Source organism: Falco biarmicus, chromosome 1, assembly GCF_023638135.1.
Source record: "Falco biarmicus isolate bFalBia1 chromosome 1, bFalBia1.pri, whole genome shotgun sequence".
NCBI classification, from domain to species: domain Eukaryota; kingdom Metazoa; phylum Chordata; class Aves; order Falconiformes; family Falconidae; genus Falco; species Falco biarmicus.
In genome coordinates, this window is record NC_079288.1 from 57261597 (window position 1) to 57287685 (window position 26089).

The following is a 26089-nucleotide window of genomic DNA, read 5'->3' on the forward strand; positions in this document are numbered from 1 at the left end:
TCAACTTGATCCTGCTTGGCTGCCAAGGTCACTTTGTTGAAATACTAGATACTCAAGACCCTTATAAACAAACTACACAAGCACAGAATGTTCCAACCATGATTAAAGGTAAAAGTTAAACGCATAATGAGCCTGAGGAAGCCAACATCCACAGTACTGTCTTATTTGCCAAAGTTACACTCACTGACTTTAAAACTGTAAGAAGCCTGATTTTAAGTAGACATGTTCCATCATTTTGCTGATGATAGTACAGAGCAGAGAGAACTAACTTTGTTATTTGCATAACAATGTGCTTTCAAAGTACAATTTGTAACTAGCATGGTCTCCAATATAGAAATGTCTGTCACCAATAACAAAATTATTCAAATGTTCCAACCTTCACACGTGCTATTATTTCTGTCTTTTCTCTTGTTTAAACCACACAGTTCAGGTGATTTAATGGTAGTCTCTTCGTTTTCTCTGGAGAGTCTGTCAGTACTAGCAGGAATTGTGAATATTTACCTCCCACATGATTTGCAGGATGAGAATAAATGTAGCATTTAAATCCTTTCACTCAGATTTGCTTAACACACAACTCAGATTTTGTCCTTTAAATAATATTCTTTGCTCTCTGAAATCTTAAATGTTGAATTGCTACTCTTTCATGTTTTTGGAGATACCATAAATTGAAGACATATTAAGTATGTTTTACTCCTGTGTTGCAGTATTTAGGGAAAAGTGAATCCGTAAGATCAATTTATACAGAGATCATATAGCAGTAAAAATGCACCAAAAATTTGTTTTGAAAGACATGTGCATGATCTAAATCTTTGCAAGCTATCTTAATTGAGAAACATGATCCTCACTTTTTGCCTTCGATAGTAGGGATTTCTGTTTGCAGGTAGGGTTAATCACAAGCGCCATCCTCCATCAATGATTAGTTCATTTCCAGTCACATAGGCAGACTGAAATGACATAAAAAGCAACAATAATTTTAACAAATGTGTCATGGCTATTGATTACAGGTAAACACATTTTCCTTAAATTCAAAAACCTGCTTTTTTATACAAACCCTTTTTTTGTTTTACAAAAGTATCTGAATTGATAGAATAAAAACAAATTTAGAAATGGAAGCCTTTACCTCACCCTATGATGTTATTAGCTCTGTTCAGCTAAACAGAAACTGACCATGTTTTATGTAATTATAAATATTATATAATTATAATATTCTTATTATATTATATAACATATTTTACATATTATATATTAATACATATATATTATATATTATCATATTATATTATATAATTATATAATATATAATATAATAATTATAAGGGGACCTAACTGAAAATTCAGATTAGGCAGACAGTGAGGTACACAATTGAATTATTGCCATTCTTCTCTATGTCAGTACTGGAATATATTGGAAAATTGGAATTCTGTCTATACATGGTTGAAAACCCTATGATCAGACCGAAAAAAATTAGTAGCTTTAGAGAACACTAAAACCAAGATGAAAATGAGAAATCAGATTACTGATAGACAGCAGCATTAAGACTGAATTAACTCCTTTGAAGTATCATGTTATGCTCAGTAGAACTGCTGGGCAAGTCCAGAGGAATCTAGTCCAGTTTTAGATTCATAGTAAGTTTACAGCATCCAAAGTAACCTTGATGTGTGCTCATTAGCGTTGGTGGTATTTGCAGTGGTCATTAAGGGTTTTGTGTGTAAAAGCCTCAGTGGGTCTTTTGTTTTCCTTATGCTGAAAGGGTAAATTCACTCTGAGCATTAGCCCTTTTAGCCAACGTTTCCAGCAGCTCTACACAAGTATTTGCTCTTGAATAGTGAGGGTAGGTGATGGCTACTAATTCTACCTCCTTAAAATACGTTCTAGTTGTGGTGCAAACTTGCAAAAGCAGGCAAGCCCATTTCTCCCATCATTCAGAACGATCCGGGGTCAGACAATTTGCTCAGGTGTCAGGAAACCATCAGGCTATGGTACCAAATGCATAAAGCCTTGACATCGCTGTCAACATTCAGAGCACTTTTTGTATCATAGGTTGAACTTGGTAAAAGATTTAATTATTTAAATAACCCAGCTCAAAGACAGTATAAATCCTTCTAAAGAAAATTCTTGCTACTGTGAAGCAGCAAAGCAGCACAGGATTCTGTGACAGGAAATTTTATTGTTCCATACTTACTTCATCAGAGGCCAAGTACACAAAGAGATGGGCCACTTCTTCAGCAGTAGCCATCCTGCCAGTCTTCTGTCTGGCTAGAAAGTCTTTCAGTGCCTAGATACCCAAGAGCATTTGGTACATCAAAAATAAAACCCCAATTATTTTAGTCCAATTAGTATGACATGTGCGAAGCAATACTGGGAACAGGTCATAAATAACTTTTTTTTATTACACTGAATAGCGAATTTATGCTAGAAAAAGAAAGTAGAAAACTAACACCAGCGTGAATTTCGGGTTGAAAAACAGGAGACTGGACCTAGACATCTGGTTCCAGAATAAACCCAAGATAAGTCCTTCTTCCTTTGGTGGTAGATATTCCCAGGCCCTTCAAATGAGGGCTCACAGTTATCTAGTTAGTAAGGTTGAACAACCTAAGTAATTTTGACATACAAGGGCCAGAATGCCCTTTTTATCATGGTTTTGCAGTAGCTTGTGGCTGCCACATGCTACAGTGGAAACTGCCTTATACTTTTGCACTAGATACCTGTAACCTGTGGTTGCAGACACTTCCACAGATGACAGACCCTCTGTATTCACTACCCAACAGTACCCTTCTGAGGCATTTTAAGACTTCTGTCTTAAGTACAGATTGTCCAAACTATTAAAGGCAACACTACTGTTATCATTGGCACTCTGAAATAGGGGACATTCTTGACTGCTGGCAGAAGTGCCACTATATATTTATTTTTTAAAGGGAGTTAAACATATGTACAACCATGATCAAAGTAATAAATTGCTTTCTCACCTGTTCTGGGTTAGGGCGGGCTTGGATTCTTTCCTGTAAAGATGGTGTGTCAACAGTCCCTAAGCAAAATTTTAAAATTAAATTTTAAGTCAACTGCATCAACAATCAGTTGATTGTCATTCATTGTTCAACAATGAACAAAACAGTTCATTGGTTCTATTTCTATGTCTTAACATTTATGTGAAACTTTATAATATGATTCAGGAGAAAGACTGCAAAACTATCAACATAGCATACGATTCTAAATTTCAATAGAAGGCAAGACTTTTGAGTATTAGATTAATTACTTTCCATGTCATTAAACACCTGAACCCCCTGCCTGCTTCTAACTTCCTAGATTATCTTTGAAATTAAGCATTCAAATTCTGTGTAATGCATGTATAATGTGCATGTGCTGCGTTAACAGACTAAACATACAACTTAACTACAGAAGTAACAGCTTTTCTACTTTAAATCTCAGAAATGTTTCAACCATGTCCTGTTCTTTGAGATTGCTCATAACTTCAGCTGCCACTTGCAAGTCTGTTCTTTGTTAATGATTTCAAACTAAATGGGCCTTCCAGCACCTGTTCCCAGTTTACCAAGTAATGTAAGAATACTTACCAGGACATATGCAGTTGCATCTGATGCCTTGTTCAATGAAATCAGCAGCCACAGACTTCGTTAGACCAATAACTGCTGCCTTTGAAGTACTATATACACATCTGTTCACAACTCCTAACAAAGGGTCAGTGTGAAGGCAGCATAGAAATTATTAAAAAAAGAAGAGAGGCAAATTTGTTCAATATGCACATGGTTTTGGACCCCAGCATTTCCTGTAGCCCCTGTAGCCCCTCCATAGCAGCAGGCTAACTAGAATGCTGACTGCCAGGATTCTACTCAAGCGTACACCACAGCAAAGCACACAATCTTTCAATAGTATAAGTTTGGGGAGTAGTCTAGGAAAGTTAACAAAGCAAACAAAGATTTAGTAACAGTGGTCACCCATCTGTTAGTCAGCACCAGGCTTCCTGGGGAAGCGTAACTGCTGTGCTTGCGTAACTGTCTTTTCTTCATTAAGAGCATACATAGCAGAAAGTCACTGGAAGTAATTCCTTTTTGTGAAAATAACTTGGTAAAAGGGATGCTACGAAACATTCAGGACAGATTCAAAAGCTCAGAGGCAAGGATCTTGGTGTTTCTGCAATTTTCCATCTGTGTCCTTGTGTGTATGTACAAGTTGATGTGTTCACTGTTTTTTAATTGTATCCCTCCACAGGACTAGCACTGCCCTCTAAATTCAAAGTTATGCAATTATTTATTTTGCTTTCCCATAACTCTAAAGATTTATTAAGGAACTCTAGCAAGATACTGACCTTTAATGCTGGATGCCACAGAAGACATATTTATAATATTTCCAGATTTCTGTTTAAGCATCTGCAAAACAATACTTAGGTCATTCAAATGCAAAGCTATTTTGTCATCTACAGATCCAGCAAAATAACCCATAACAACCTCCAGAACAGCCCCACATGCAATTGGTACACAGTGTAACAAAGCTTAATTGGCATGAGTACGTGCTTACCACTTTTTGATCTGTTGACTGTAGTAGTAAAACAGAATCTGAATTTTTCACTAGCTCTCCGAAGTCATCTGGGGGTGAAGACTGACAGGAAAAGATTTTTTCCTGGAGAGCCACCTCTGAATCATTGCCCTCTTGTCACCACAGTAAGTTACCCTACATAGACATCTGCTCATGCCATCTACTGATGCAGTAATTCACTTGTCCCATTCAAACCCTTCTTGCTTTGGAGAAGCAAGCAGCTTCTACAGCACAGCTCACTAGCATCTTTGAATTGTAGGTAAGTTTCCTTAAGTTATAAACTTTTTAGGCATACCAAAACCTGATACGCCTAAAGCTGTTATAACAGCACCTCTGAAAATGAAGATGAGCTAAGGAAAAAAACCAGAAAACAGCCATCAAACCAAAACACAAAAGAAACAAACAAAAAAGAACTGGAACAACACTGAAAAAAAAAAAAAGGTAGTCATCATCCAGTCATGGTCATTGCTTCCACATCTGGCCTTTGCATTTACAGGAATACAAAAACCTTATTCAGTCCACAAATTTTTGTAGTCCCGAAGCTAGTTATTGTGTCAAACACAAAGTGTCCTCAAGCTGCTAGACTGTCTAATTGAGTTGTTGTTCTGATAATCAGCATGTTGGCAGCAGTGGCAACAAATTGCTTCACGAGATAGTTTCCAGAGTTCCATAAAATTCACATTAATATAGATTATTTACAAATATTTTGTAGCAGTGGTATTGTGCAGCTGTGTGCTATGGTATAATATGGTAGCACTGTATTGCAATGGCTGCCTCACTGCTCTGTATTTGAAGGGTTTTAGTTACAAATTACATAGGGCAAAACCCCTGAATTAATCTTCTCTACCATATCCTTTAGATCGGTTGTCTACTTGAAGGATTACACAATGCAGAGAATGTTTTAGAGTAGGATTGATACAATTTAAGGGCTTTCACTAACCAAACCTGCATATTTGCATTTTTATCTCAAATCCCATGCTGTCAGTGGCAACAGCTTATGCTTCTCACACTTTAATGTAGCAGAGACTAAAAATCATGGGCAACCAAGCCTCTACCTTAGGAAGGAATGTCTTGATCATGAGGTACATGCTGCGAACATTGAGGTTCATAGTGAAGTTCCAGTCTTGCTCCTCACACTCCAGAATGGTTTCATGATGAACAAACCTGGAATAAGCGCATGAAGTGGATTACTGTTTGTGTTTTATGTTTCTGTGGCATTTTACGCACATTTTTCTATTACTGTTTTGCAGTAGCTAACTCTTCCAGCCTTGAAAAGGAAGGACAAGAGCTCTACTAAAGAAAGCAAGCAACAGTATGTTTCTTCTGATGAGTATCAGGGACACCAGGCAGACTTGGTATGTGCCAAGGACTGCTTAGCAATAGAGAAATTAAAAAAAAAAAAAAAAAGTAGAGCACTACTAGGCCATTGCTCACAGCTGTGCTAAGAGAGCTGAAGCCACCAGTACAGGGCACCTATAGAGTGGGGAAATCAAATGCCAGAGCCATTCTACCTTGGCCTGGGTAACAAGACTGTGCACAAGAAGTTCAGTTTTGATGAAAAGATATGGAAGTTTGTATTAAAGGTATAAACTGTATTAAAACAATAGAAATAAAGTGCGTTTAAATAATAAAGAAAGTATTTCTGGAGAATAGGGAAAACTGGAGAAATAGTAGGATCAAATGGAAGCTAGTTACCCTGCAATGTTACAGAGAACATCAATCTTTTCAATCTCCTTGGCCAGATTTTCTATCTGCTCCTTTTTGGTAACATCCAGAACTCTTATTTGAATGCCTAGAAGAACAAGGTATTTGCACTGGTTTTAGCAAAGGATCAACAGTTTACTTTTCTGAAGTGCTGAGGATTGCATCTACAATTCAAGTCAGCAGCTCGCCAGAAACAGTCCCCTCAGTGGTGCACCAAGACATAGAGACTCGTGAGTGAGAGCTGCACTTAATCATTAAGTTAGTGCAATGGTTAAATTGGGACAGCAATGGACAGCGTGTCATGCTATTTAAATTTTCAGAAGGGAATTAAAAGAAGATCAACTGATTTGTTTGTCATACAGCATCACACAAGCAAATGAGCTAATGTATTTTACCATAAAAATGTTTCCAATAAATTTGAATTCCACTATACTCTTGAACTGAGGAAATACAGAACCTGTATAATCATAACAAGATTTCATGCGCATTATTACAGAATAATAATTGGAACTATTTACGTGTCACACACTTGCAGTCATATTGCATGCCATCTATGCATGTATATTTGAAGACATTATGAATCAGCTTTATATCATCTAATTATTGAGGAAAATAATTTTGCATAAACCATTAACTTCTATTACTTGGAATAGTATCATGTCAATTATTTAATTGCAAAAACATAAGCATCGTATTCATAGACTTGTTTATGATCAGAAGGAGCCTTGGAATCTTACTGCTTTTCACTGTCTACTTATTTCAGCCTCTGACAGCTGTGGCTGTGCCTGTGCCATACTTTCAAGACAGACACTGATAAAAAAAATAATCCTTCTGTTCTCCGGAAGACTGAGATAGTTTCTGCAAAACAAGTTCAGGCACAAATCTTCAAAACACTTCTCGATAGAATCAGCGCCTCTTAACAGAACTGCTTTAAGGCCAACCAGAGCAGTGCTATCCCTGGGACAGACAAGAAGAGAGCAAAGTAAAAGAACTGCACTTCCAGGTGAGCTGTAGTATGATATGATATAATCTACATGTTTTTTTACCTCAATTTACTGAAGTAGCTTCTCTCAGCCATGGCAAGGCTGAATCCTCACTAGGGAATAGGCATACTTCATGCCACACTTTGCCTGCACCCTCAGTCCACACCGTGTGTAAAGACTGAGCTGTGCCCCCTTCTCAAATACATGAGATTTTCATCCAAAGGAAGCCTGGATTAGTGGAAGAGGAGTCAGGGTATACTCCAATAATTTTCTTAGTGGGTACAATTAGGCTCCCAGGGGATGAAGACTTGCTGCTGATCACCCTTTTGCATATCCTACATCTAGGATGAAGAGACATCTAGCACAGATCACATGTGTGCCCCAAAACATAGTTTGTTCGTTTTTTTTTTTACAGTTTAGTCATGTGCAACTGGTGACACACAGGCTAATGAAGGTCTGCAACTACCTGCTGAGAAACTGTAAAGGAGATGGAGCAGACTTCTCAGAGGCCCACACTGGAAGGATGAAAAACAACAGAAAGAAGCTGGAACATGGGAAAGTGTCACTGAATATATTTGGGTTTTGTGGATTTGGGTGGGATTTCTTTGTTGTTTGTTTCACAGTTTTTATTTGTGGTGGGTTTTTTTTTGTTTGTTTGTTTGTTTTTAAATGTAATTCTTTTAAAACCATGAAGGCAATCACACTGGAACAGGGGCTGACAGAGGTTGTTGAGGAAGTTCTGTCCTTAGAGATGTTCAGAACTTGACTCACCACAGCCCTGAACGATCTGCTCTAACCAGAGCCGCTTTGAGCAGTAGGCAGGACTAAATGGCCTCCAGAGGTCTCATCTAGCACACCATACATGATTCTGAAATGCTGTAAAGCTGTCCATAAAGCATCTGAGTGATGTCTAAATTATGGGAGAATTTAATTTGAAATGTTTAAAAATCTGTTTCTTTTGAAGCCAAACTGACAATTCCATGAACAGGCTTTATATGCCTTAGTTAAATGATAGAGACACTTCTGAAGAGATTTGTGTATAACTATGCAATTAGACTACAGACTGGTGATTAACATCACCACTGGAATTACCTCTTCTTGATAAAATTCAAAAGACTACAATGTGCCAAGCCTTGATGAATTATGGCTTAACTAATCATATCAAAAGGATGGAAATGGCTCTGAGTATATGGAAAATTACGTCTTTCCTTGTGAACATATTAGCTGAGGGGAAAAAAACTACACAGTTCAAGATGTAATACTTTCCTAAAGACCCTCAGAATGAACTTGGAAAGTCCTAAAGTTCTTAAGGAATTACAAAGGTATTGCCTGTGGTGAACTCCAGTCAGTAGAGACTGATTCACTATAAATGCTGTGCCACAGAAAAATTTGCATATTTGGCTGACACCCTATAATAGGAATTCATTAAATCCACTTCCTTCCGTCAAATTAATTTGGAAGCATTTTCAGTTGTAAAACATACCCAAGTCTTATTTATTAATTCAAGACTGAAAAAAAAAATTAACATAATGTCCCATACTCGCATCAGCTATGACTAAGAAACAGAGCCATGCAAAACCTTCTCCTTGAAGTATGGTCCTGTGGTACCAGTGGGAAAGCAGCCTTCAGGCCTGCGCATTTGTACAAACAGAGTAGGCTTACTCCATGTTGGTGGAATTAGTTTCTGAAGACATACAAATTCTACTAGACAGCAATCTCTTTAACACATTCCTTATTAAGCACGGATCATGGAAATGCAAGGACTGAATCTGCTTTTTGTGTAGCTGAATGTTAGCTCTTATGATCAGAGAAAAGCGTTCCATGCCTTTCAGAGTGGTATGTTTGACAGCCTAGAGATCCCAAAAGGTAACTGGAAATGGGTGCCATTCTGGGAAGCAGAAATCAACTGCTTCTGTGACACAGGAAACTCAAAAGATATTCCACATGCTTGGACTATTACTCTATCCAATATACTGATGTTGCAGTAGTTTTCATGCTAAATATCTGCGGTTCCACACCACAGAATAAAGTAATGCCAACATCTAAAGAATCAGTCTGGATATTTTCCATTTCTTCTGGCCTTTTGAAGTTTGCCCTATCCTCAAATCCTATTTCAGCCAGTCTACAACAAAACTTGCAAGAGCTGACCTAATGCCTACTGTAGGTCACTTACCTGGATATTTCTCCAGTTCTTTCAGCTTAGACTCATTGATGTCTGTAGCAATGACTTCGGCTCCTTCTTTAGCAAAAGCCTGAAGAATACAAGAGAAGCAGTTTAGATATTCTAGATCTTACCAGAAATAAAATCTTATTTTCTTCTAGTTTCCTTTTTGGCTTGAAATAAAAACCTGAAGGCAGCTGATCTCTCACTTTTCATTCTGGGCATGTCAAGCAGTAACGGACATCAGTTGCCACACATCCCGGGGACAGCTAACTAACTATATGTGATATAAAGAAAAAGGTCCTAAATCTGTCTTAAGTAAGGAATCCACAAATAAAGTATAAGAACAGTAACCAGAGTAAGACAACCGGTATTATTATTGCCCTTAATAGCTGCACATGCACTAGCACATAGCGCTGGAATTGTCTGTACTGCAGGATTTAAATGAAGTTATGGGATTTGACAGGTAAAGGCATGAGGAATGACGGTATAAAAACTTAACAAAAATCTTTTGTGTCCAAATAATTGGACTAATGTTAAGAGAAGCACAGATTTTCTTTAGTATTTAGAGATATTCCTGCATTCTTGATGCTCACCTCTACATTGCAATTACTGATAAATCAACAGGTACGCTACCAAAGTAACCTCTGTGTCAAAAGTATTCTGACATCTCAGACTGCAGCCCCTAATCTTCAACATAAGTTCCCCAAGTGCAGCTTAAAAGGATAGTGGCATTAAACATGCCAGCCTTCTGTGGCTTGCTGAATATTTACAAAGTGAAATTATCAGGAAAATTACCTGCTTCTTGGACTAAGTGTTTTAATGTAAATGCCAAGATCAGCAGACTTCTGCATTCTTAACTGCATGCATGAGAAACTAACTAGTCTGGCAAAAATCCTACTTACAGGAGCTTTTCCTGGCTTGCTGATTACCTTACAGAGGTACTAAGATAACTCTGCTAGTGTCTCTATCTGCTACGGGAGTAGGAAGTAGCAGGGGAAGAACTGGTCAAAAGGAATTGAAAAGTAACCAGAACATTAATACATATGTTGAATTCTGTTTAACAGTAACATTTGTAAAGGATTTCTCACAGTTGCTCATTGTGAACAATACTGTAGCTGTGCTGTGAGTATCACGTAGACTTAGTTAGGCCAACTATTAACATAGGTAAAATATCTTGGCTTTACTGTAGGGGATTATTGCAGTATTGAGCCTTGTAACAGGGAAATATTGCCTTACCTCCTTATCTTCTCTCAGAAAAAAGTAGCAGAAAGATTAAAGGTACAGACAGTACCAACCATATATTGTTGGAAAAGCAGTTGCAGCCATTCTCAGATCTTGCTCTTATCCCTGTCTAACGACACCTCTCAGAGCTGAAAGCTTTTAGAAATTCCATCAGCACAAAGCACACATGATGCAGTATAGCGACTGTATTATTCCTTGATTTTTTTCAGTGGGTAGTTCTGGCTTCATCTATGGTTAATTAGAAAGCCTGCTTGCTGCAGATGTCATTGGACAAGCTAACTTTAGAGACCTAGCTTCGGTACAGGAAAACATTTTCCAACTTACTATAGCAGCTGCTCGCCCGATCCCCTGTGCTGCTGCAGACAGTAGTATGATTTTCCCATCAAGCCGGCCCATACTGCTAACCTGTGCAGGCAGAAAATGTCACAGAATCTTTAACAAAAAGGTGAGTCAACAGCTCTCCCTGGGAATCAGATGCAAATGCATTCCAAAACCAAGACATGATTCAGAGTGCCTCTGCCATCAAATCACATCACAGGTTGTCCTGTTCGGCTGCAGTGTGACCTTGAGTCAGCCAGGGTTCTGGGAGGGTGGACTGCCTCCAACTTTTTTTTGTACGGACCTCAAAAAGGTCAAGAAGCTTGTGAGTTCAAAAGTCAAGATTTACTGTAACAGAAATGGGACTTAATTTCCCTTGAAAAGAAAGAAGTCAAGATGAAACAGAAGTACAATAGCTCGTGATCTAGTGTTTCCACCATCCATTGTGTTCTTCAAAAGCAGGTCTGTCTTCTGTTCCCCTCAAACTACAAACGCATCAACTTTCTAGGTTGCAATAAATCCCACACAATAGCCTGGCCTTGGTGTCTGCTGTGACCTGTCTTCGAACCTTCCAGCACAGCAGATTCCCTGCTCCAACAAGGCAGGGGGTACAGGGGAACAAAGCTCTGTCCTGTCACACCTCTCACGTTGCTTGCTCGCAGGGGACTATGAGCATGCTTGGGTCCAGCAGTAGGGAACCTCTGGGAGGTTGCACCTTACTCAGTGTGTAGCAGTTGAAAAGCAAAATGTAGCCCAAGCACACACTTCAAGGCCGAATTGTGTTTAAGGAAATACAGCATACAAAAGTTGCAAACAAGTAACAGCAAGTAACAACCTCTCACTCCTATGGATTTTTTGTTATTTAATGAGTAAACTACTTAACAGGATGTTTCAAGGAACTGCCTAAAAAAGGTCAGGTCACTGTGTTCCAGTCAGATGCAACATCTGGTGTGCATTAACTCTGTTCCCAATAAGCAAAGCTTTCTGCACTTTAATAATCCAGAACAAAATTTGTTTCTGTAGCTATGAGCATATAAAGGTGTCCTGAGAACCTAAAGTTTTTAAATACACACATGAATCCAACGTATTGAGTGCTGCAACTGAGAAGTTAAGATGCCATAATCTCCCCTAGGTTAGCAGATGATGCTATCATCTAGAGATGCTCAAATCAATGCTGTGACTCAGATTACCAAGTCAAATTGAGTATCCTACTTCTTAAAGCAGATTAATTTCTCTGATTTTGACCAGAAGTCCTGATTGTTTTCCCAGCAGCTTTTCTTGACAAAAGTGCTAGCAAAACTAGTGCTTCCCCAAAGAAAACAGGTTCAGCAAATCAGACTTCTCATATTTTAACTGAAAAATTATTTTTGTTCTAATATAAAAAACATTCTATCTTTTGATTTAAAGTCAGACTGAGTTGCAGACTGTTTCAAGACACTGAAATGTCTCACTGTAGGTTTCCTCTCATAACCGGGACATGCGTGCACACAAAGAAAGAAACAAAGCAAAGCACAAAAGGACAGTTTAAGCAAACAATAACAGAGATGCACCTTTCTAATTAGGTTAAGCCACGATACCTTAAGATTGCTTTTCACATTGGCTAGTAAAATGAAGACATCTCTTTGAACGCCTCTGATAGTAGGATATATAAGGTTATACGAGATTAGGCCTGTCTTAGCATAACCTTTTTTGCATTGACAGCTGAAAAATACCAAGTTAAGCGAGCAAAATGAGATTACACACTCCCACCCACCCACAAAACTAGGTTGCACTCTCTCTCTAACATGCCAGGCTTTCCAAAAGGCTGCTACTCAAACACAAAAATCTGGGAAAGGACTTGCTACAATTAATAGAACCTGAGTAACTTAGCAACGAGCTCAAAGTGCTCCCTCAAGGCAGAAGTAGCTTTTTCTTATCCTTTGTTAGCCCGTACATCTTTTCAGTGGGGAAAAAAACCCAACCCAAACCTGATCAGTTCAAGTACTTCCCCAAATCACGTTAACACTTTGGAAGCAAAATGCACTGTAAGTATATTTTCAATGTAACAATCAGTTTTTATGATCATTAGCCACACCGATTCTATGAAGCATTTGATAGTCACTCACCAAGAGACCTCAAACAGCTTGTTTATTTACTGACCTTCGTACAAAAGGAAGTTGTAGACTTACTTTTTTTTTTTGCTGTGCTTCTTGGGATTTGTAGTCTAACTGGTAAGTTTCTCTAGAGGAACTTAACTTCCTGTTGGAACATTGAGATGCTGCCATCTAGTGAAATTCAAGATATTTAAAGTGCGATTGTCGTCTTGCACAGGAAAGGACAAAAAGTATCACCATATTAGCTGTCCATTTTCCAAGGAATTCAAGAAATCAACAGGATTCCCACCAAAGAGGGCCACAAATCTATTTCCCCCAAGCATTCTCATTTTAGCAACATAAACTATCAAATTCCAAACTAGGGCAATACTTGCATGATGAATTTTGTTCATTTGTTGTTGTTTGTTTTTTTTTTTTGTTAAACTGGTGATTTACTGATTTATTTTTGTTTCCAGTGGTTTATATGACATTTATGGAGGCAGAGTTAATATCAGTCTGGAAAATTCTAAACAAACTAATTTAGTCATAAGCTCACACCAGACCTAAAGCTACCCTGACAGCATTCTCAAAGAAGTTTGAGTCCTGACAGTTGGGTAGTTTCCTCAGAAAAGCCACTCCTGTGGGTAAACAGGACACACGTATACAAAGTTCAGTAATATTAAAAGTTAGAAAACTATCACAATTCAGCAGAAAGATGATTAAGTCTTTGTAAATCAGGCCCCCAGTCAACAAAACCTTTAACTAGGTTTTCTAAAATCATTTATCCTTCTGTTCCCTAGCCTTCTGCCTACTAAATTCAGACAACAGGTTCCTGCTTTTCAGCTCAGTCACCAGCTTTGGACATTTTTCTAGAAATATTCCAAGCAAGCAATAATTAACAAAAACCCAAACCTTGAAACTGTATGTAGAAGAGGTAGATCTATAACATACAGCTTGTTTCCCGTCTCTGGAAGAAAAGGGCTAGCAGAATTCATTTATTAGAACACCAAAGTGGAGGGAATGAAAAAAAGCTGGCAGCCAAAGAAAATACCTTTCAATCATGGTGGGAAATTGAAAAAACCCCGAAAACAGAAAATAATGCTACCCAATCAACACAAAACCACCCACCACACAAACACCGATACTTTGCACTTATCACTGTCATGAAACAAATTGCTTCTCCATATCTATGGCTGTAGTAGGAAAGGAGACATTGCAGTGCTGAACTCAGTAATGGTATTGAGAACCTTTATATCTTTGGCTAGCAATATCTTTATAAAGCTTCCCAAAATACATTCCAAGTCAAAGATTCAGAGATAATGATGCTTTTGATGCAGGTATCTTTCTTAGGTAGGACCTTCTTATCTCATGATGATTTCATTCTTAACAGAGTTGATCTTGGGCTTTGAGTGCCAAATTCCTATCTAGTTGGCAGCAGAGGGCATGTGGGGAGGAATGGGAGGAGGATCTCTTTTGGACTTCAGCATTTCCTAACAGAGAAAGACTCAGAATTAAACAAAACACCAGTGACAGACTTGTGCACAATGTAATTATTGCAGAAAGTTATAGAGGACACAGCAGCAGAATAATGATGGAAGTGGTGGCACTACTATAAAAGATAGCTTGTTAAGATTTAACATTGTCATCTACACCTTTAGATCATTAACAAGTGACTAGCAAAGGTATTTTTAAATACTTAACACATTAAAGTTTATTGTCAAAACAAACAATGTAGGTTGCGTACACAATGCAGATAATCAGGCTAGTAAAATAGTCCATCTTGCAACCCTAATAATTCAGTTTATTTTCCATTCACTAGAGTAGTGGAAAAATGTCAGGTCCATCTTCACTATTAAAAAAAAAAATTCAACACCCAACTTCAGACCAGAGCTAGAAGTATATTGGAAGATTATGCAAAAGACAAAGCCACTCTTGGTAACATAATTGGCTGAGCTGCAGGAATATTGTAAGGAGTTTAAGAGGAACTCTTGATTACGTGCCCTATAAACAGAAACTTAGTAACTTTATTTGCAATGTCCAGACAGAGGTTAAAATTGTGGGAAAGTGCAGTTTGTGGACTTAGAGAAAGCATGGTATAAAAACCACATACTGAGGAACAAAAAGTATAGTTCTTTCCAACTCAACAGCACTCTGAAGGTACAAATATCAACCACCCAGAAGATGGCTGGTTTACGAATGACAGAATGAAAAGTTTAAGGGTGAGAAGTTTCTTAGATTGGTTTGTGATCCATTCCTGTTTCCATATTATTTTTTCTTCAATACATTGGCTTTTCTTCCTTTGCCATACAAAAAAAAGGCCCCAAACTAGAACATCATCAGATCAACAGGTTGTGGGCAACATGAATCCTGCTCCATTCTTGTTCTTGAATTCCAGCTTTTCCAGTTGTGGGAAGTAGCAAATCCAAGATAGCAATGGATTTGCATGCCACCAGAGCTCTTACCACAATTTGTGGAAGAGGCTGACAGCTTTTGACCTGAAGCTATTATCTTTCACATATGCAGATTCTTTAGTAACGGCAAAGGCAGCTTACAACAGAACACCTTTATTGGGTGACGCAGTCAGAGGCTTTATCATTCTCTGAAGTTCCAAACCAGTGCTTAAGGTGTTCTTCTGTGGGTTCTATTTCTGCAGGTAGCATACCTATACAGAAGACAAGAACATTAAAGTAACACTTAAAACTATCCCAGTTAGACAAGCAGTAGGAATATAGCAATTTAATCTTGAATAGTGTTTTAAATATGAACTATCAAAGCTTGCCTCTGGGAGCTTTGTGTTGTGAGGAAGTCTGTACTATTTCCAAGTTGGCCATCACAAGAAACAGCAGAGTCATATTTTTCTGGAAGTTTGCCATTAGTACCTTGAAAACTGGTTAACTGTGTCTGCTGGGGTCTTCTGAAAGTTTTTAGGAGCAAGTATAATAATGAGGGTAGTAGCGTTAACATGCTAGTGTAGATCACTAGAAGACTTCCCCAGAAGTCACTGGGCCAGATATAACAAATCCCGAGTAGGGCTGAGGAACAGAAGTTATCAAAACAGCTGCTAAAGCAGCTGGAGCCAGGTAGACTGGCAGATTTAACATCAAAGTCTCAAGTCTACTATCTCCAAGAAGTTTAGAAGAAAGTTAACCAGCAATTAACTGAATAGTTTTGCCAGAAGTTTGTGCTTAACCAAATGTCAAATTAAAAAGCAAAACATTTTAGGGAATCAGTTATCTAGGGAGAATATTCTCCCAATTCACCCTTTATAGTCAGCCATCAACACTTCCACTGCAGCAAAAGAAAATTTTGTATAATCTTCAGGGGGTGAAGGATTCATTTATGTATTTAGGTTCTGTAGAGCATATATAAGCTACACAGCTCCAGCTGGTCGCCCTTTAACAGTCAGCTGACTAATCATTCAGGAAAACTGTTATCATGCAAGTTTCTGGCCAGAATACAGAAAGTGCAGAGCATTTACCTTCAACTCACAGGCTACCCCTTATATCACGCCTCTCCAGGTCTTTATAGCACGGTACCACTGTGTTACGTACCCAAGCTGGAATTATCGAAGAAATTTGTCTGTGGTAGAGGCTTTGACGTGTCCTGAATCACAGTTTGAGAAATAGTTTCCTTGAAGGGTGAAGGTATTTGCTCTTTAAGAGAATATGACACTGCCTTTTTTGGAGACCTTGGTACTGTCTCTCGAGTGGTTTCTCTTGAGGATCTTTCTTTCCATTTCAGTGCTCTTTCTTTCCATTTTCCAAGTTCCTCTTTCAGTTGAAGCTCATTACTGAAAAAAAACCCAAACAAATCAACCCCAACCAAAACACCCCAGCATTTACTTAAGTAAATTTAAATTAATTCCTTTAAATAAGGAAAAATTCCTGAGAACAGAGAGCTCCTGCATCTTCAGGCAACTTACCACAGATACACAGATATGGGCTTGCATTGCCATATCTTCTTTCAGACACAATTTTTAGCTAAAATTCCTTCCACCGAACAATTTGAGTGTATCTTCTAGCATTTAAGAGAGCCTTATGAAAGCAATTTAAAGTTCAAAAGCCATGGAGATATATAGAGATTTTTTCACATCCTAGATTACTCACTCCTACAGGTTTCCCAGAAAAACACACATGACATGCATAGTTAAATAGCAACAGTGTTGATCAGCTTTGTGCTTACCTTAGTAAAAGGTCATTTTGTTTCTTCAGGTGCAAGTTCTCTTTCTGTAGCTTGGCTTGTTCAGCTTTTAGAACAAGTATTTGTGTGCTCTGCACAATACCACTGCCACCACCACAAGTAAAGGGTATTTGGGATTGTTGAGAAGCTTCTTTTTCTGGCAGCACTAGAAGACAGTTTTATACAGCTGTGTCAATTATTTGGACAGTGCTTAAAACCAGGTCAATATAACTTTTAGCCTACACCTTCCTATGGTCTCACACAAAGCCTCACTAGGTTGCAACTGTCATTACAACAGCTATTATTTTTTATACACAATGACACCTCCCAGTATTCACACTGCCAGGGAGATATTAAGAAACTTAAAAGATTCTTCACTGCGACATTTAGAGTTAAAGTAGTTATTATTTCAGGTATGCCATAATTATGGTTAGAACTAGCTACTCATATGTGAGGTCAGTTGAGGAAAAAGTGACAACTTGAGCTACTATAGCTGCAGCTTATCCTACCCACTGCAAACATGATTGGAGAAAAACTCAAGAACTGCTGCGATTCTAATGCAGCGTATGGACAGTAAAATGTTAGCAGCACATTTCATTTTCCAATGCACCCACAATCCTCCTCATACCCTTTGAGGTAAAAGGGCCTGCATCTCAATCTGGATTTTAACCATATAATCTTAAAACTGAATGTTTAACATGAAAGAGTCCCTCATCTTTATCTTGAATTTACCAGTAACATCTTGCTCTTTGTATGTTCTTCGAAGTTCTTCTTTTAGCTTTGTTAACTGTTGTTCTTGGTGTTCTGCAAGAGCTTTATAATTAGCAAGTCTATATGGGGCAGAAAAGGAGGAAGAAAAAAAAGTAATCCTCAGTTTAATTATTATTCCTGCAACTGTAAAGCTAGTTTATTTCCAAATGAGTTATCAAATACAAAACATACCCGTTATACAGGTAAAACTACATAAACCTGGTTATCAGTTAGATTTTAGGTCAAGTGCAGAAAACCAAGAGTTGGACCAGAATTATTCTGTGTATCCCTTCTCTCCACTGAACTAGAAAGTTTTTTCAGTTACTGTTTTCCCCTCCCCTTCTTTTGTCAGAACTGTTACTTCATTTATGGCCGAACACAGACTGGCTGAAAAATTCTGATGGGTATGTAGGGAAGGAGTTTCATAATCAGAGATGCTTCTTCTTTACTGTCTCTGGAATCTAGCTATAATAAAAACCTAGGACACCTAAAGCTGAATGCTCACTTACTCTGTAGAAAAAAATCAAAGTAAAAGCTAAGAACTAAGTAGTGGAGTAATGTAACAAGGTTAAAATTTAAACTTACTTTGTATCAAAAAAGTTAGATTGTTTCATTCTTTCCATATCATATTTTACCAGTTGTGTTTTGAGACGATCAATTTCTGCTTTGTACAAATCAGCACCTTTATCTAGTTTTGCCTGAAAATAAAATATTTAGTATGAAGAAAGGCTTGTAACTTAGCAAGTTGCTTACTTTGTATCATTTACTATGATTATTAGATTTTTCAGGACAAGACTGGAAGCAGGAAGTTACTTCGTAGTAAGAATGCCCACATTACCAACTAGCACTATAGATAAGACTTAAACCAAGTATTACTATTACATGCAATCATATTTTAGCAAGTTTTGCTGGCTTGTTTGCCGATATAAATCTGGGAATTTTTAACTAGTATGCAAATATATTACACAAAAAGCTCATACTTCAGTTTCAAACTTTAAGATTTTTTTTTTAATGCTTCAGAAATACATCATGTACAAATGATAAACTTAGTTTCTAAATTTTGCCTTTGAAGGCTGCATTGGTAGAATGTGAAACTACATACTAAGCAGGTGAGTGTTTTACTCTAAGAATGCCATACAGAACAATAACTTGACTTTAAAGCCACGTTTCATCTACAGCTCTTCTCCAATATGCTTTCTCTCTCCTAGATAAAAGGAAAATGAGAAAAGTATTTTGCTCATACCTGAAGACTCTGATTCTCTTTTAAGGCAGTTCTGAGGCAGTTCTCCATCTCATTCAGTTTGGCTTGCAGATGGGTGAGCTCACTTGTTGCTGCTTTTGTTGTTACCTGTGCTTGTAACTCGTTTATCCTGTCATTTTTCTCTTTGACATTTTTTCCTACTTCACTTATTACATCTTCCAACTTCTGAATTTTTACTTCCATAGCCTATCGAGATATATCAATCAGTTAAAAGTAGTTATGCCAAGAGACAGTAACAAGTGCAGTAACAGCACATGGTTGTATTCCTAAACAAAAAGCCCAAACCACACAGAAAAAAAATCCAACACTACAGGCTCTATGGCAACTCTTGGTATCTACCTCACTGTTCTGTCACTTTTTAATATTCTGGAACACTCGAGTTAAAGAAGAAAAAAGTGCTTTGAACAAGGGTAACTGTGACATTAAAAAAACTGGGCAGAGAGAAAGAGAATCCTCAGTTCCTAGGATTAAAAACAGAATTCTTCTCTAGCTTCCAGTTTGACACTGTGAACACTGTATACCTAAAAGAAGCATCAGGAGTATCACACTATTAAAATCAATACTTCAAAAACAAATGGGAATGTTTTACACTGATTCCTGAACCGACATCAATTTGTGTACAGAAAATAGGCAACTAAAATAGTCACATTGCAGGCAAGAGCTCAAACTTTCACATTGGGAATAAAGAAAAGCTACAAAAAAGTGCACTCTAAGCCAATGTATGATGTGACACATTTACAGCTGCCATCAATCTTGATTTTCTTTTCAGTTTGAAGTACTCTCACTTAGAAAACAAGCATGAGAATAGTTTTCCTTAGAAACAAATACTGGTACCTTTTTATCTTGTTCTGCAGCCTTTAATTTGTTATGAAGCGTGTAGTTTTCTTCTTGTAATGCAAGACTGGCAGAGCCACCAGGGGCCAGTTGTTCTTTAAGAGTGTTCAGTTTCTGAAGCAACTCTTCACTTCTCTCTTTTCTCTGTTTTGATTCAACATCAGCATTTTTACAATAATTGCTAGTTCTGGCATCCAGCTCTGAAGAAAGCTGAAGGAGTATCTGAAAATAAGTAATGCCATACAGATTATTAAATAATTTTTGAGTGAGCTAGAAATAAGGTAAGTGAAGAAACAGAAAATATTTTGGCCTATGTTAATTTCACATTCTTGTTTCAGTTTCCCATTTGAAGATGCTTGCCATCAGAAGTAGAATCTTCTAGCACTCAGACTTGTTTTCATTTCCGGAAAAAGGGGAGGCAGTAACAGGCACAAGAGAAAATAACATATTGGAATTTAGCCAGTATTTCTGCATTAACTCAAACACACACTAACGTTACAGGAACAAAAAAGCTATATTGGGAAGACTTCTTGAATGTCGGTAACAGAGCAGATATTTGCAGAAGTTTAGTCAATGAATGCATTCTAGCAAAAAGTGAAACTGTTAGAGAAAACAAACAGGTTGGACTATTCTAGTAACCCATCTGCTTAACACTCCAAATAAAGAAAAACTTCACATTTGTCAGGAAGTGACAAGATTATACTGGATTTTTTTTTTTTTTTTGCTTGTTTGGTAAAAGTTTTGATCCACATAATATGCCTGTCAGGGAATTCTTCCAAAAAGCCTGCCAACATTGCGAAATCCTGAAGCCAAGACTGACTGTTCACTCTACAGAAGAAACTTTTTCAAGCAGGCTAAACTTAACAGGATAGAACCGAGTTACAGCATTGGGGGAAGGAGGATTATGATATGAGCTCTTCATACTATTACTCCTTCTACTAGTATTGATATGAAGTGTGAACAGACCAGGAACTTCCAGAATACACTTGTTTGGAGGACCATTCCTAACAACTAATCAGAAGGTAGTTTATTCCCTCCCATGACCTGTTTTTTTGAGAAGTGTTCGATACATTTAATCGGAAAGATGAATGTCATGAAAATCTGTTTAAGATGCACTTAACCCTGTAAAACACTTGGCCTTTTTTCTGAAGAGAGCAAGAGATAAGAAGGTAAGAAAAAAGAACGGAAGGCTGAAGCACCTCTAGAATAACTTGACTTGTTGAAATTTGAAAAGGTGGGACAATATACATTACAATTAAGTTTTAAAAATGGCTAAAGTAGTTTTGAAGTTCTGACAAAGTTAGCTTGAAGAGAGTAATCTTGCGAGTATAAAGTTTGGAGAAAGTGATTGTATCAGGCTGCTAAGTTCTGCAAGCAAAGCTACGTAACAATTTTGAACCTACAGTCTCCAGAATTTAGTCCAATATAAGTGCAAATAGACCCCACTCCTTTTATTGCCTAGAAAGTCTTTTACACAGCAAGTTTCCAAGTTTGGATACCTGAAGAAAGAAGCCTTTAGAAATCTTCTAAGTATTCCTACATCTCACAGTAAAGTAGGAATGTAGTGAGTGCTGATAATAATGAATAATCCTCAAATAGCATTTTTTGCATGTATTGTTTTCCATCAGATTAGAGGCATTTACAGAGAGCTTACAGAAAATAACATTTCTAATTAAAGATTTAACTTTACCTTTACTTTAGGAGTCCAGAACTTAATGACTTGCAAAAGCCTTTCATTATCTTTCTCTAACTCTTCTTTAAGTTCCTCTGTGTCACAGTGAGTTCCTGAACAAGCTTTCCAGAACTGTGTTGTTTCTTTTCTAGCACTTTCTTCTTGCTGTAACTCTGCCTCTATGCAGTGAAGTTCAGTTTCCATTTCTGATAAGTCTTTGAGAATGTTCTTTAAAATGAGGTAGTTCAAGTTTAAAAATTAATTTATTAACTATGTCAAAATATACATTTTGCCTTCTTAACTATCAGTATTTGCACAAAGGCTGTTTTAGTATCTAATTATCATATAAAAGGAATTTTGCTATACTGAAATTATACCCTGCTGGGAAAATGAAAAGACAATCTACAATTCTGAGGCAGGTGGAAGGGGAAATGGGATCCCTGCCCACCCCACATTAGTAAAAGTTTCTCTTTTAAAAGTCATCTTGGTATCAGGTACATGTATTTTACAAGACAAACTAGTAAATAATATTCCCACTACTGTGTAACTAAATACTTCCAATTTGAGATACTTTATGAAACAGAACGTTCATATTACAGAATTAGTAGCTTAAAAAAATACAGATTCTCTCCCCTCCCCACCCCTTAAGGGAAGTCTTAACAGATAAAAGCAATGCCATTAGATTAGCACTACCATATTACCCCACACCTTGAAATATGCAAGTCTTTGTCCGAAAATTGTTTCAAATACTACCTCTGCATCCAAATGCAAACTCTGCAACACTTCACTGATGTTTAACTCTTGAGAAGGTATTTCATTCTGGTTTAAATAAGTCTTCCCCAGATATTGAATTTGAGCTTGTAACTGATCCTGTTTTCTCTTTTCCTCAAGCAATTCCATTTTATACTTGTTAACAGTAGTATGATATTCTCTTCTCTTGGAGCAAACACGGCTGAACAGGAACTGTTGTAGAATGTAGGATGTACCAGTGAGTATACTTTAAAGCGGTATATCGCATCCAGCTAAAATTCCATATTTCATAGTTAAATCCATTTACTCTCCTAGTCCACAGGTGTCCCGAACAACTAAAAAACATGACTAAAAGTCAAGTTCACATGTGCTATATAGCAATGTCCTATAAGGCTTTTAGCTGGGTCAGCACTTGTAAAGTATGTCTGTTTTGTAGACTCCTAAAAAAGCGAAAAAGTCTAAAAGGCTCTGGACAACCTTTCATGAAACTAGACTTTGAAAAACAAAGTATTCTTTATTGTATTTATTTTCTTAGAGTTGTGAAAGGTGTAGATGATCTACAAGAATAATCTTTTAAGCTTTATTCTGGTAGAGATCACTACTTCGATCTTAAACATGTATAATCACAGGAGTTAAGAGGCATCTACGGGGAAAAAAAAAAAGAGGAAAAATATCAAACCTGAAAACCCGGTGTGAAGTTGAGATTAGTTTCTTTGGAATAGTTGTTAAAATTTTAGCTAATAATATAGACAACTGACTCAAGATTGTATCCAGTATTTCTGCATACTGGACATGAACCTCAGCCTCTCCCTGGGCCTGCCCCCACCCCCCAAACAAAAAAACCCTTAACATTCTATGGTAAACAAAGAAACAGAAAAAACTGTTTACTGTACTTCTGCGTATCGCAACATAAATTCTTTCTTGCCCTTAACTTTTTTCTGGTAATTTGAATCAGCTTCTCCACTGAACTACAAATTGGGAAAGGTCTGCAAGGCTATAGAAGTTCTCAAACTACCTGGATAATTTTGCAGAGTAAACATGCATCTCCAAGACATCTTGCATGTGTGTCTACCCCGCCCCCCCTGCTCAGTAAAATACATATGTAGGGGTCCATAATTTCATTTATGGAGTACAGAAAGAAAATTTCTTTTCCCAATTAAAATGTTTTAAATATTAAAGAAATAATACTGTACAAAGCAGCTAAAGTATAGTAAAAAACTAAGGCTGACTAGCTTGAATGCTTCCAGTTTTCCAGGATTGTAAAGCATTTACTATCAACTTATTTTCCACAAGATACAGATTCACAAAAAACATCAAAGCTAGAGTATATAGAATCCTAATTTAATTCTGAGATCCTATTAAAAAAACCCAAACCAAAGCAATATGAAAATGCTGAATGTGTGGATGCTTATGTTGGTACCTTCAGTTTGTTCAGTAAACTCTGGAGATGACTGTTTATTTTCTCATTTTCAGCTTGAAGTCTTTTGACTCCTTTACTCTGTTCTGATGAAAGCCGAGTCAGTATCACAGCCATCAGTGCTTTCTGACTATCCAGCTCTTTCTTTAGATTAAGAGACACCGTAGAAAGACATTCATAGCTCTTCCCCATATTTGGGAATTTCTCAAGAAGCTCCTAAATGCAAGTGAAAGATTCATTCAGTTACAACAAGGAAAAAGAGTCATTAGCTGTAAACAGAAGTTTAAAATAAACCACTAAGACTCCCAGGACTAACCCCTGCAGTACGTATTGGTTTTACAACAGAAAAGTTAATAGGACTTCAGTTTTGACACCACAGGAATATGACAAAAACACTAAGCCAGGCACAACAGAAGAGGTTGTCTTAGTTTTCAGAAACATAATTTCACAATCTCAAATTATCATCATTATTTAGACCACTTGGCCACATTAAGACCCACAGAGATCAGGCCCCAAATTAAGTTGTTGCCTGTTCACAAGTTTGCCACCTGGGCTGCTCTCAGGATGGGCTCCCGAGTTGATCTAGTTGATCCTTTGTGGAAAGAAAAAGATCATAAAATTGTTTTTAGCACTCTGCCGTATAAAGGGAGACATGATCAAGCAGTGAGCAGGCTGCAAAATGCAACAGGTTTCAAGGCATGCCCAGTAAACTGCAACTCAAGCATCACATACGAAGCTAGGTTATACATTTTCAAGTAATATCAAACTTCCTAGGGATACTACCTCCATCTTTGGTTCTTAGTTGAAAGAAACAGGATTCATCAGTTTAACTCTTCACCCTACAGTAAACACTGGAACATAAGCCCTGTGTCCAACAGGAGCAAGAGAAAAATCGCACAAGAAAGAGGCGGACAAGTTATTACAAGTCAGAAGGGGGAGAGCACCATTAAAAGGCATCAGCCAGTGTTTGCTTCCTTCATTGTTAGCTCCCTGCTGCTGACGTAGGGTATAAAGGCAGTATGAATGGAGAAAGCTCCACAGAACTGATTTCTGCAAAATTCAGTCCTTTGAAGCAGCACTCAAGGCTTCTCTAGAACACAGAATGATGCCTGAACCTGCTGCACAGGCACACAGACTGCACTACAATGGTAGTCTTTGAAGCGTTTCATACATATTCATAAATCCTGGTTTATTTTGGCTTTCAATAGGTTAGTAGTATTTCTCAGATCTGTAAAAAAGTATACTCAGGATAGTCAACAAAAGCTCTGAGGAATGACAGAAGCTTCCTATTTTGAAGGGAACAGCTATTAGTGAGATTAAATTTATTTAAAACAGATTTATCTTTGATGAGGGGTAATGGAAGGGAGAATTCGAGGGGATTTTGCAATAACAAAATGAAGTGCTTTGCTTGACTAGTTATTTTCATTGGGGTGGCTGGACAGTAATGAATTCGAGTGAGATGTCTCTGAGAAGTTCAGTTTAACCTTCTCAAAACAAGATACACAGTCGCTGAACAGCAAATGAACCGATCCTGTGATTTCCAGCACAACAAGATATGCAAGCAGTTTTTATATATTATACAGAGAAACAAGGTTTATGCTCCAGAACAAGTAGTATTAAGGTTTTACATGCATCCTTAAAATAAGGAGAGAAGTTCGTTCACCTGAATTTTCAAGGTTTTTTCCTTCAGGCTGTCATCAACCACCTGCTCTGCATTATCCAGTGGGTTCACCTGAATGGACTGATCATTCAGGTTTCTCTGCTTCAGCTGGCCTAGAGCACATTCCAGTTTTGCATTTGTTTCAACACACTAAAATAAAAGCATGCATATTAAGTACCATTCAAGAAAAGAAGTTATTCATAACTTCAGTAAGCAAGTTGCAACACCAACCATCTCAGAACTTTTTTGCAATTCTGTCTTGAGCTGGTCCCGCTCAGTCCTGACATTCTGGAGAAGTTTTTGTAGCTCATCTTTTTCTTGCTGAATTGATGAGATTTGTTCTTTAAGTTGGAAAGAATGACTAGTTCTTTCAGCCAATAACCGGTCTCTTTCACATGATATGCTATTTAGCATCTCAGTTAACTGTTGAATCTGTAATAAATAGCAGGGAAAAAACCAAGACATATGATACAAAGTACTCTAATCATTGTGCCAAATGCAAAGAACACAATTTCCAGTAACTCTAAAATTCAC

General features: G+C 37.5%; 2 protein-coding genes across 8 annotated transcripts in view; both read right to left on the minus strand.

Moving 5' to 3' along the window:
* Positions 1 to 139: 139 nt before the first annotated feature.
* Positions 140 to 13617, minus strand: BDH2 (3-hydroxybutyrate dehydrogenase 2). 4 transcript variants are annotated; one of them, XM_056327496.1, is made up of 12 exons: positions 13066 to 13081; positions 11157 to 11264; positions 10967 to 11047; positions 9410 to 9488; positions 6245 to 6341; positions 5605 to 5713; positions 4532 to 4612; positions 4323 to 4383; positions 3571 to 3684; positions 2968 to 3026; positions 2184 to 2276; positions 140 to 944 (listed from the first exon to the last, which is right to left on the minus strand). In XM_056327496.1, exons 2-12 carry the CDS (start codon positions 11163 to 11165, stop codon positions 891 to 893), a joined length of 837 nt encoding a protein of 278 aa, XP_056183471.1. In that variant the 5' UTR covers positions 11166 to 11264; positions 13066 to 13081; the 3' UTR covers positions 140 to 890. The 4 variants fall into 4 exon arrangements, with proteins under 4 accessions (XP_056183471.1, XP_056183480.1, XP_056183461.1 ...); XM_056327505.1 differs by lacking the exon at positions 11157 to 11264 and having other exon boundaries at positions 13066 to 13617; XM_056327486.1 differs by lacking the exon at positions 13066 to 13081 and having other exon boundaries at positions 11157 to 12383.
* A 942-nt stretch (positions 13618 to 14559) lies between these two features.
* The window catches only part of CENPE (centromere protein E), a 38186-nt gene continuing 26656 nt past the window's right edge, over positions 14560 to 26089 (minus strand). For all 4 annotated transcript variants that reach the window (XM_056349757.1, XM_056349768.1, XM_056349745.1 and 1 more), the window contains 12 exons: positions 25787 to 25987; positions 25559 to 25705; positions 23899 to 24111; positions 22482 to 22691; positions 21747 to 21956; positions 20057 to 20278; positions 19205 to 19408; positions 18547 to 18659; positions 17944 to 18041; positions 17215 to 17377; positions 16584 to 16822; positions 14560 to 15694 (listed from right to left, as the gene is read on the minus strand). In XM_056349757.1, coding sequence (XP_056205732.1) covers positions 15597 to 15694; positions 16584 to 16822; positions 17215 to 17377; positions 17944 to 18041; positions 18547 to 18659; positions 19205 to 19408; positions 20057 to 20278; positions 21747 to 21956; positions 22482 to 22691; positions 23899 to 24111; positions 25559 to 25705; positions 25787 to 25987 — 2118 coding nt within the window. In that variant the 3' untranslated portion in view covers positions 14560 to 15596. The remainder of the gene's footprint in view (positions 15695 to 16583; positions 16823 to 17214; positions 17378 to 17943; positions 18042 to 18546; positions 18660 to 19204; positions 19409 to 20056; positions 20279 to 21746; positions 21957 to 22481; positions 22692 to 23898; positions 24112 to 25558; positions 25706 to 25786; positions 25988 to 26089) is intronic.